Source organism: Primulina huaijiensis, chromosome 5 (assembly GCF_012295235.1).
Source record: "Primulina huaijiensis isolate GDHJ02 chromosome 5, ASM1229523v2, whole genome shotgun sequence".
NCBI lineage: Eukaryota > Viridiplantae > Streptophyta > Magnoliopsida > Lamiales > Gesneriaceae > Primulina > Primulina huaijiensis.
The window spans coordinates 2276681-2289502 of NC_133310.1; the positions used below are offsets into that span (position 1 = coordinate 2276681).

Sequence of the window (12822 nt, forward strand, 5' to 3'; positions counted from 1 at the left end):
ATTATTACCATAAAATTATACAAATACATACATTTATTTTCTTGTACACCAACGGTCATAAACGGTAACAAAACGGCTAGTTTTTGCCCTATAAATATGATCTCACAAACACATTCAATCACTCCAACTTTCTCTTCTTCTCTAAAATTATTCTTCATCAAATTTTTGAAGAAAAAAGAAGATGGCTTTCACAAAGTTATTTTTAATTATTTTGGTTATAATACTCACGAATCTTGTACTTATCGGAGAATATCCTCCTCATGTGTTTTCTTTATTTTTACGAATGCTTGTATTTGTTGTTTATCCATTACTTTGTATTGCAATATTCATTAACTAATAAAATGCATCATAATTTTTTTTAGTACCACCATGTCAAACTTGACAAAGCTCGAATTTGTTGCACTCGACATTACGGGGAAAAATTATATGCCATGGACTCTCGATGTAGAAATGCATCTTGAGTCATTGGGTCTAAGCGAGACCATTAAAGAAAATGGTATATCTTCATCACAAGAAAAAGCAAAAGCTATAATATTTTTGCGTCGACATCTCGATGAAGGTTTAAAATGTGAATATCTCATCGAAAAAGATCTCATGGCTCTGTGGAAAGGATTGAAAGAAAGATTTGAACATATAAGGGAAGTTATACTTCCGACCGCCCGTGATGAATGGAATATGTTAAGATTCCAAGATTTTAAGAAAGTCAGTGATTACAATTCAGCGATGTATCGAATAATCTCGCAGCTAAAATTTTGTGGACATGAGGTCACAGAATCGGAAATGCTTGAAAAAACATTTTCCACGTTTCACGCATCAAATATAACTTTACAGCAACAATATAGAGTGCGTGGATTTGCGAGATATTCTGAGCTCATCGCCTGTCTTCTTGTGGCGGAAAAAAACAACGAGCTACTAATGAGAAATCATCAGTCCCGACCCACTGGATCATCAGCATTTCCAGAAGTAAATGCTGTAAGTAAAAATGAATTTAAACCTGGAAACCAAAATCAAATTCAAAGACAAGGTTTTGGTCGAGGTCGAGGTCGTGGTCGTGGACGTGGACGTGGAATTGGTCGTGGTCGTGGTCGAGGCCGTGGTTTTGAAAACAATAGAGATAGTTATTTTTATAACTCATCTCAAAAGGGCGTCACGAACCACCCACAGAAAAGGCATCATGAGAACATGAGTGTTAATGAAAATCACTCGAAAAGATTTGAAAGTTCTTGTTTCAGATGCGGCACTCCAGGACATTGGTCTCGTATTTGTCGAGCCCCTGAGCACCTTTGCAAGCTCTATAAAGAATCGATAAAGGGGAAAGAAAAAGAGACCAACTTCACTGAGCGAAGTGACCGTTTGAGTGATTCAACTCATTTTGATGCTGCTGATTTTATGAATGATTTCTCTGGAAATGATCAATATGTTGGTGGGATAGAAATGAACAATATTGATGCTGCAGATTTTCTCAATGATTTCTCTGAAAATGAACAATATAGTGGTAGAATATAAATGTACAATAATTTATTTTTCATGTATTTATATGATAATGTTTTATTGTACAATTATGATATGTGTTATATTTAAATATGTATTGTCATTAATTTTTTTTCATTGCATATTTTTTGAAGTTCAAATATGGAAAATGCTATGAGCAAAGCTGAAGTTTGCATACCCGATAGTGGTACAACGCACACTATCCTCCGAGATAAAAGATATTTCTTGGAACTAAAACCAACAAAAACAACGGTGAATACAATATCAGGTCCTGTAGACTTGATTAAAGGATGTGGTAAAGCACAATTTTTGTTACCTAATGGTACAAAATTTTTGATCAATGATGCTTTATATTCACCACAATCGAAAAGAAATTTGTTGAGTTTTAATGATATATATTCCCATGGGTATGATACTCAAACAATGAATGAAGGGAATGAGAAATATATGTGTCTTACCACATATAAATCAGGAAAGAAATATGTGATTGAAAAACTACCAATGCTCCCTACTGGATTGCATTATACACATATACGTCCCATTGAATCAAACATGGTAATTGATAATTCTTCAATATTAACCAATTGGCATGATCGATTAGGACATCCTGGTTCAACAATGATGCGAAGAATTATAGAAAATACACATGGTCATCCATTGAAAGACCAGAAGATCTTTCAGAATAATAAGTTTCAATGTAAAGCATGTTCTCTTGGAAAACTTATTATAAGACCATCACCAGCCAAAATCCAAACTGAATCACCAATGTTTCTTGAACGTATTCAGGGTGATATTTGTGGACCAATCCATCCACCATGTGGACCATTCAGATACTTTATGGTATTGATTGATGCCTCCAGCAGATGGTCACATGTATGTTTATTGTCAACTCGAAATGTTGCATTTGCAAGATTACTTGCTCAAATAATAAAATTGAGGAATCAATTTCCCGATTATACAATCAAGAAAATTAGACTTGATAATGCTGGTGAATTTACTTCCCAGACTTTCAATGATTATTGTATGTCTATGGGAATCATTGTTGAGCATCCTGTTGCTCATGTACATACTCAAAATGGATTGGCTGAATCATTGATTAAACGTCTGCAAATGATTGCTAGACCAATGATTATGAAAACAAAGCTCCCTATTTCTATATGGGGACATGCAATTTTACATGCTGCTTCATTAATTCGCATCAGACCAAGTGCATATCATAAATACTCCCCATTGCAGCTTGCATTTGGTAAAGAACCAGACATTTCTCATCTGAGAATTTTTGGATGTATGGTGTATGTGCCTATTGCACCACCTCAACGAAAGAAAATGGGACCTCAAAGAAAGATTGGAATTTATATTGGTTATGATAGTCCATCGATCATTCGATATCTTGAACCACAGACAGGCGACGTGTTCACAGCACGTTTTGCTGATTGTCATTTTAATGAGGAAATCTTCCCAATGTTAGGGGGAGAACAGAAACATACCGAAAAAGAAATTACATGGTATGTATCATCATTGTTACATCTGGATCCAAGAACAAAACAATGTGAAAAAGATGTACAGCAAATTGTGCACTTGCAAAGAATAGCAAATCAAATACCAGATGCATTTGCAGACACAAAAGGGGTAACTAAATCATATATACATGCTGCAAATGCCCCTGCTCGAATTGAAATTCCGAAGAAACAAATTGAAGATAGTCATGATGTCATTAAACGCCTGAAGCGTGGAAGGCCAGTTGGTTCCAAGGATAAAAATCCTCGAAAAAGAAAATTCATAGAGAAACACAATGATCACAAAATAGAGAATGATGTTCCTGAAGAAACACATAATGATCACAAAATAGAGAATGATGTTCCTGAAGAAACACATGATGATGAAAATGTTTTGTCAGAACCACAAACTGACGAGAATCATGAAATCTCTATCAATTATATTAATACTGGAAAAATATGGAACCGAAAAGATATAGAAGAAATTGATGATATATTTTCTTATAATGTGGCAATCGACATCATAAATGATAATGAAGATCATGAACCAAAATCTTTTGGTGAATGTAAAAATCGGCAGGATTGGATAAAATGGAAAGATGCCATCCAGGTTGAATTGGATTCGCTAAATAAACGTAATGTTTTTGGACCTATAGTCCTTACACCTGAAGGTGTAAAACCTGTTGGATACAAATGGGTTTTTATTCGAAAGCGAAATGAGAAAAATGAAATAGTAAGATATAAAGCTCGACTTGTTGCACAAGGTTTTTCTCAAAGGCCTGGAATTGATTATGAAGAAACGTATTCTCCTGTGATGGATGCAATTACGTTTCGGTATTTGATTAGCTTGGCAGTATCTGAAAATTTAGAAATGCGTCTTATGGATGTTGTTACAGCCTACTTATATGGATCACTTGATAGTAATATATATATGAAAATCCCTGAAGGATTTAAGATGCCTGAAGCACAAAGTTCAAAACCCAGAGAATGTTATTCTGTGAAATTACAAAGATCATTATATGGGTTAAAGCAATCTGGCCGAATGTGGTATAATCGGCTAAGTGATCATTTGATGAAAAAGAGATATGTAAATAATTCAATATGCCCTTGTGTTTTCATTAAGAAAACAACATCCGGATGCGTAATTATTGCTGTATATGTTGATGATTTAAACATCATTGGAACGAATAATGAAATTCATGAAGTTGTGTCATACTTGAAGGAAGAATTTGAAATGAAGGATCTTGGAAAAAACAAGTGTTGTCTGGGTTTACAAATTGAACAAAAAGAATGTGAAATATTTGTTCACCAGAAAAATTATACAGAAAAGATCCTTAAACGTTTTAATATGGAAAAATCAAATCCTTTAAGTACTCCGATGGTTGTTAGATCATTAAACATAGAAAAGGATCCATTTCGTCCATGTGAAGATGACGAAGATATTTTTGGTCCAGAAGTACCATATTTAAGTGCTATCGGTGCCCTTATGTATCTTACAAATTGTACAAGGCCTGATATATCTTTTGCCGTAAATTTATTGCCAAGATTTAGCACATATCCAACAAAGAGACACTGGAACGAAATTAAACATATATTCCGTTATCTACAAGGAACGACAGACTTGGGACTTTTGTATTCAAAAGATGCTAATCCAAGTATAATTGGTTATGCCGATGCTAGATACTTATCTAATCCACACAAGGCACGTTCCCAAACTGGATATGTATTTATTCGTGGAGGCACTGCAATTTCTTGGCGTTCACAGAAACAAACACTCGTAACAACTTCATCAAATCATGCCGAGATTATTGCACTACATGAAGCAAGCCGTGAATGTGTGTGGTTAAAATCAATGACTCAACATATCCAAATCTCATGCGGATTATCATTCGACGAGAAGCCTGTGATACTATATGAAGATAATGCTGCATGTGTTGCTCAAATGAAAGAAGGATACATAAAAAGCGACAGAACTAAACATATTCCTCCTAAGTTCTTCGCATTCACCAAGGAGCTTGAGAAGAATAAATGTATTGATGTTCGTCACATTCAATCAAGTGAAAACTCATCAGATCTCTTCACAAAGGCACTTCCTACGACAATATTCAGAAAGCACATATATAATATTGGGATGCGCAATCTACGAAATTTGTGAAGAATTGTTCGTGTCAACATGAGGGGGAGTTTACGTGACTGCACTCTTTTTCCCTTACTATGGTTTTTATCCCAATGAGTTTTTCCTAGTAAGGTTTTTAACGAGGCAGTATAAAAACACGTAATGAAGACAATCATTATGATCATCATCACAAGGGAGAGTGTTGAAAAATAATATTTAAAATGTGTGTATTGAATATTTGAATGTTGAATATTTGAATGTTGAAAATTAGGTAAAATTAGGTGTTGAATATTGAAATTTGTGTGTGATGATGAAGTTAATGATGTAATTTATTTTTGGATTATTTGTAAAAATTTTTTATAAATAAATCTCTCATTTGTTAAGAAAATCACAATTGAGTTGAGAGAAAAATATTATAAAGTGTGTAGTGTGATAATTTTGAGAGTTTGAGATTTTTACTTTTTACCGTAAATTTTTACTTTTTCACAACACTTTCAAATATTTTCTAAATTGTTATTTTTATTTTTCATTCTAAACATAAAATACAACTAGCGGACCGTGACAAATGTTAGAACAATTTTTCATAATTTATTTTGTTGCCGACGAACTATGTTATTACTGCGAAAAATACGGGGATCAACCTGTCCAATCAGGTCGCGGGAATCCACGCAACCTTTCGCAAAGGGTAAGGCAACTCTTTGGAAACAACACGTTGTTTCATGATTCATTTTCATGAAAATGTGCACTGTTTCATGAAGAGTCACGTCCGTTCTCAATCAATGTTTCATTTCTATATATATGGCATCATTAGTTTAAGAAATTTATTCAGATTCTGATTTAATTTAGTCACCTACAAATACAGAATTATTCCATTGTATACTAAGAGAAATTTTTCACATCCCTGTGACTAAAGTGAGGGAGAAAATATTTCTTAAAAAAAAGCGTTACAAACGTGCCTTGAAATTCATTCACACACTATCCAAATTTCAAAATAATATCCCAACAACAAATACGATATTTGTATCCAGAAAAAAAAATGAAGTAGTTTTTGTTTTGAATTTTAAAATAAAAATTATTAAAAACTTGAAATTGAAATGGTAAGAAAAAATAATAAAATATGATATATGTATATAGTTTAATGGTTAAAGAATGCTTTGAAAATTATAAAACAATTTCATCATTATTAAAGTTAGTTAGTACGATGGTTTAACCTTAACAAATGGTATTAGATAAAATTATAGAAGTATTTTTTTTTATAATATATGAAATAAAGCTTTGGCTTGTATTCGAGCTGGATCGATCCATTTCATGTGCAATAGATCTAGTTTATTGTGAGCACTCGAATCGGAAGTTATTTGGGATAATTGTATTTTAATTATCTAAAACCTCCTATGTAAAATAGAAAAGCTAATATGTTTGTCATTGTCATTTCAAAACTAGTTTAGTTGCAGATAGATATGTACAAGTTAGTTGGATTTAATGTGAGTTTTTCATCTGCTGTTCATGGTTTTGTTGGTAAGTGAAATTTAATTAAACTCGTTTAGGTTTGATAAAAGCTTGAATAAGTTGGTGACTCGTGAATATATTTGTTAACTAAAGCTCGAGCTCGGTTCGGTTATAAACGAGTCAAACTCAAACATTCAAGAGTTCGGCTCGACTCGACTCGACTCAATTACATCCCTAAACATATGCCATTAGTTTACAAGCAACAACAGAAATATAAACTTCACTTAACAACAAAACAATTTGATTCAATTACCTCCTTGTTATCTTGTTTCAAGTGAAGCTTAAAAATACTTAGAACTATATTTTATTTTAAAAAATATATAATGAAAAACGACCACAACTAATGATTACGGCCAACCTGAGGGTTATATTCGGCAACACAGGCCCATTGACTCGAATTTTCCGAGGCCCTATGACGTTTCATGACCCACACAGCCCCACGAAATTACCACTCTCTCCCAATTCCCCCTCTGCGCACAAATCCTCAAAATCCGCATCCGCCGTCGTCGCCGCAGCCACCGTCGGCCTCTATTCGAATCTGCCAGTACTCGTCGGGGTTAATTTTTTCTTCGTCGCCGTTGAGTTCACATGGCGGAACAGAAGATAAGGCAAATCAAAGTCCTGTCCAATCCCAAACCCGAATTCCAATCCCAAACCCAAACCCCTGAAACTCAGCGACACTGTATTTATCAGCCAATGTACCTTACACCAGTTGACCCCAATTCTCAAAGTCCTCGTCCTCCGCCTCAATCCAGCTCTGCAGCTGAATCTCCAAATTCCTCTCCCGTTCAAATCTCTCATAATTCTCAAAACCCTTCCAAAATTCCAATCAGACCCCCCAAAATCCGTAAACTCTCCGCATCTGCCACCGTGGGCACCCCCGCGGAAGATAAGCCGTCGCCGCCTCAGACCACTGGGGAAGATTCTTCCGGTAGCTCCTCTGCAGCCATCTCAACAACGACCACCTCACCTAATACTGCGAATAATGTTAAAAACAGGCGGCGGAGCGCCTACCAAGCTTACAGGGCTCTGCCACAGATAATCAAACCCTTATCTACCGATGGAGAAATTGAATTAGGCCTCCGCCACCTCCGTGTGGCAGACCCCCTGCTTGGGCCCCTTATTGATATCCACCAGCCGCCGCAGTTCGAGTTCCACCACCCCCCATTCCTCGCCCTCACGAAGAGCATCCTATATCAGCAGCTTGCTTATAAAGCTGGCACCTCGATATATACGCGGTTCGTCTCCCTTTGTGGTGGTGAGGATGCCGTTTTCCCGGATTCTGTGCTTGCACTTTCTTCCCAACAGCTTAAGCAAATTGGGGTGTCCATCCGGAAGGCCAGTTATTTATATGACCTTGCAAACAAGTATAAATCAGGGATTTTGTCTGATGAGACAATTGTGAAAATGGATGATAGGTCTTTGTTCACGATGCTCTCAATGGTGAAGGGAATAGGTTCATGGTCAGTTCATATGTTCATGATTTTCTCACTGCACAGGCCTGATGTTTTACCCGTGAGTGACTTAGGTGTTAGGAAAGGTGTGCAATTACTGTATGGTTTGGAGGAGTTACCAAGGCCTTCCAGGATAGAACAATTGTGTGAGAAGTGGAGGCCTTATAGGTCGATTGGGGCGTGGTACATGTGGAGGATTGTGGATGGGAAAGGAGCCCCAACTGCTGCTTCAGCAGTGTTTTTAGAGGGGAATGTTGTGCATCCGCTGCAACAAATTGGGCTGCCGCATGATGGGCATCAGCATCAGCTGCAGTATGTCGAACCCCATAATGGCATTGGAAATCTTGGGTAGGATCTTGGAAATAGTTAGACTATTTAAATTTACGCATTGTTGCATGAAGTATGTTTCCTTGCTTCAGAAGGCTAGTAACTGTAGATTGTGTTTTTATTGTATGTTATGCCTAATAATATTTGGTAAAGTTTAGCTAGATTGCAATGATTATTTGAATTTCTCAACTTCGTTTAACTAGATTTCAACCTTAGCCAGAGATGGCTTAAGTAAGGTACGGTTAGACCATCCATGTGTGTGCTTGTGTATTTTCAGATAAATAACATAAGGGGCCTGGTAAGGAAGGGTGCCTGCAATAGATATCCATAAGCTAGAAATCTGGATGCGTCTGAACAGGTGTGTTTTAATAACTAATTGTCACTTATTCCAAATTGATAGATAAATGAATAAATCTGCTTCTGATTAGGTGGACCAATAAGTGAGATAATTATTTGGAGTGGTAAACCGAAGCTAGAGAAGTACCGCGGAGTTACAAGGAGGACCAATAGTGTTCTTCATGTATTTATCTTTCTTTTGCTGCATACCAGTTCGACCACAAAGGAATAATCAAGGGCAATAAAGTTGTTCCCTGTTTCCCTCTTATATATGGCTCAAAAGAATCTGATGATTGGCATTAATAACATATCAAGGGGCTGGTTGCTAATAATGCCTTCTCCTTCGATTTGTGCTCCGTGGAACATTTTAACTTGCATCATTGTTCACAAATGAGTGATCAGTATTGCTTTGTACAGATTTACTCTCTTAAATCTCTTTTAACCACTTTTCTACAAACTCAATATCAAAGTTCAGCAATTACTGGCCAGTCTCTTAAATGCATGCATAAAGTGAAATAGCTATCTTAGTCCTCAGATATTAGTCAATATCTGAGAGCATGAGGACGTGAAACATTCATAACATAGATTGAACTCTGATGAACGGATCATATTACTCTCTATTTCAATTCCTGCTTTTATTATCAACCATCATCTGCTGATAGAGTGGATAAATAAATGATTTTGTGGAAGTGTCATTGTGCCAAGTGAGTTTGTTAAATGTTTATAGTTAAGGAATGCATTGAGGAAATAGATAGCTATGATAGAGTTGAAGTATCGTGTAAAGTTCAAAAGATACGTCTGATTATATTGGTTGTTGCTGAAGGTAGCTGTTTAGTGAGAGCTGTTATATTATTTTTTTTTGAGATGGTGTCATATTCATTTTAGTGTGAAGAGCATGAGCTAATGTTGTCTCATAGTGGTAGTTTGTACATTGGGATTACAGACAAATGTTTCATATAAACAATAAACCGATTCTTGGAGAACATATGTTTTGTTTTTCTATTATTGGGTTTGTATGAATCTTACCCATCAGTGACCTGGTATCCGATGCTTGGAACCAACCTAAGCATCGAACTTATTCTTTTCATTGAAATAAAGTGTGCCTAGGCTATATAAAATCTAGAACTGCACTACTTCGATAATTTGAGCTACTTGAATTTTCTTGCTTAAGTTTGTGTGGCTTTTTTACCAGTCGAAGTAGACACGTGAAAGCTTTTATTCCCCAATTCAGATATTCTATTAATCCTGCTCAAAGAGCTCCTGATATTACTAAAAAGGTAGCTCCTGCGCTGTGTATTTTAAATTATAACTACTAGCTTTTGTGCTTGGGAGTAACAAGTGCTTTTGGGTATGGTACAAACTGAGTTTTTCACATGGCTTTGCTAGAACTTAATGAATATTTCTTTCTTTTTCATCATGAAATAACGACCGAATCGTGCCATGCATATTTATGTTCCATGACATTTACAACATTCGCAGACGATCTTTTGATCAATTTTTATGATTATGATGAACAGTTGCTGAAAGACTCGGATTTGTCCAACTTATTGGTCATCATTAATGATCCCCACTCTCGTGCTTTAATTTAGTTTTTTGAAACTGGGAAATTGATTTCGGCATTAAGATATAAGATCAAGTTCAAAGCAGATGGACATATACTCATACTATATTCACGACGCTACTTGTAGGCTAAGCCCAGCTAGGGATGCACACGTACCAAGTTGAGCTCGAGTTTGGGTTTGTGTGCATATTTATGATAATGTGATTTTAATTTGTTGTCAAATACATTATTAATAATGAATTAAATCAAAATAATTATGTCAGAAACTAAACAATAATAAATAATTTGTTATTCAATGAATACTCGTGCATGACACATTATACTCGATTTCTAGTTGAGTTCTGAAAATTTTGAATTGCCAAATGAAAATTAAACGTTCTTTCTCAAATTAAGGTAAACATGTGAGAAATCGAAAACTCCACCATGTTGTGCGTATTAGATTTGAAGAAAATAACAATGTTTTTAATAGTTTTCGATACATAATGGAAAGTCGATCATTACTTATCAGTTAGTATTTTAACCATTTATAAATTAATCTAATCATATAGATACATGTTTGACTTTAAATAGGCATTGTTTAAATAATTTGTTTTTTAAGAATTGTTTGAGCTTGGATGTTGATGCAGGCTTTGATATTAGAAACATCAAATTTAGTGTTGGGGTGGTGGTGCGTAATACAATGGGAAATGTTTGTGGTGCGCAAGCTAACCCTATCAGATGTCTAGGTTCAGTTACTTGTGCGGAGTTGTTGGCAATCAGAAGCAGGATGGACTTATGTCTCCGGATTGGGCTATCAAATGTTTGTATATTTTCTGACTCATTGGAAGCTGTTAGGATGGTCTTTTCCCACGTAGAAGATCTTGGATCTGCTGGGGTTCTTGCTTTGGAAATCCAATCAATGTTAGAGCTTCCAAATTTTCTTTCCATCCAACATGTGCAAGTGGCTCACATTTTAGCTTGCAAAGCTTTGTCTTGTAATAGCTCCATTAGTTGTGTTAATGACGATCTACCCACGTGGTTTGTAAACATTGTATCTCGGGACTTCCCGAATTAATGTTATCATAGTTCATTTTTCAAAAAAAAAATTTGTTTGAAGCTGTGCACGTGGAAGGATTTGATTTAAATAAAAATTTGAAGTTTGGATTTCAAATGATCGACATATTTAAGATAATCACAAATAGTTTTAATAATGTTTAAAGTTAATAAATCATGTAAAGTTGTGCTCGGATTGATTGCTTTGAAATATATCCATTCGTGTCAAATTCTTTCGCTTGTTAAGATGAATAAAATCGAAGTGAAATTTATATGAGTAATTCTTTTATAAGACGGTTTCACAGATCTTTATTCGTCAGACGGATCAATCATATCCATATTTACAATAAAAAAGTAATATATTTGACATAAAAAGTAATATTTTTTCGTGAGCGATCTATATAGAATATATGTTTTACAAAATTGACCCGTAAGACAGTCTTACATGAGTTTTTTGAATTTATATTCATTTTATCTCAAGTTAAACAAAGTTTGATATGGACAATTAATTCTCCCAATCAAACTCTTTCCCCTGAGTCCAATATAGACCAAATTTATCTAAAACGTACAGTTGCACAAATTTGAATTTTATTATTTTAAATTCATCCCCACACGTAACACAAAGCGATTTTTTATTAATTTTTTTGAAATAGTAACACAAGCGATTTCAATGTTTAAAAACATTAACATTGGTTCGACAAAAATAATAATTAAACAAAGTAATCCAAAAAATTTAGGCTACGGCTGGTTTTTCACCACGTGTATTAATCATAAATGTTAATCATGATGTTCAATTAAAGATAACATATTTCTTTTAATTTAATAATTGCCATTTAAATTTATATATATTAATCAAACCATTACGGTTGGAATTTGTGCCATCAATCACAAAATGTGGGAAAAAACCATATTTTATTAATAATTCGGAGGGAGTAAACCCTAATCTTGTTTCCATCTCATGTGCTCAAATTCAAACTTTCACAAGTTGCAACATAATTGGTAAATTTATTTATTTAGAAAAAAAATACAAAATTAAAGGTTTTCGAAATTTAAATTTTCCAATTTTTTAAGAGACAAATGGTAGTCAATATTATATACTAGTATTTATACTATATTTTTGCATACGTTATTTAGATATTATATTAAAATTTAAAACTATAAAAATAGTTTTGTATAAAAATGATATGATCAATTTAAATTTAAAATTATNTATATTGAAACTCATAGCACACTCTCGATTGTAGGCCGTAACTTCACAATTCGCATAATGTTTAACGTCTTTTATGTTAAGATTACAAATACAATCTTTAATATCTTAGTGTGAAGATTCACTCAACTATATTTTGAATTTCAACTCTCATGTATATATATGAGTTATTGTGTGTGAAGATTTTTGTAGAGTATTTATATCTGAAATGTATCCTCACACTTGAGCTTGCTCTCATTCTATCTAATTTCTTTATGTAGACTACTCATGTTTTGAATCCCTTTCTAAAGCTAGTA

At 34.5% G+C, this 12822-nt stretch overlaps 1 protein-coding gene across 1 annotated transcript; it reads left to right on the forward strand.

Annotated features, from left to right (window-relative positions):
* The first annotated feature begins 7021 nt into the window (after positions 1-7021).
* LOC140976280 (uncharacterized) lies at positions 7022-8589 on the forward strand. The gene has a single exon (XM_073440310.1). The coding sequence runs from the start codon at positions 7198-7200 to the stop codon at positions 8413-8415; it is 1218 nt and encodes a 405-aa protein (XP_073296411.1). The 5' UTR covers positions 7022-7197; the 3' UTR covers positions 8416-8589.
* Positions 8590-12822: the final 4233 nt, after the last annotated feature.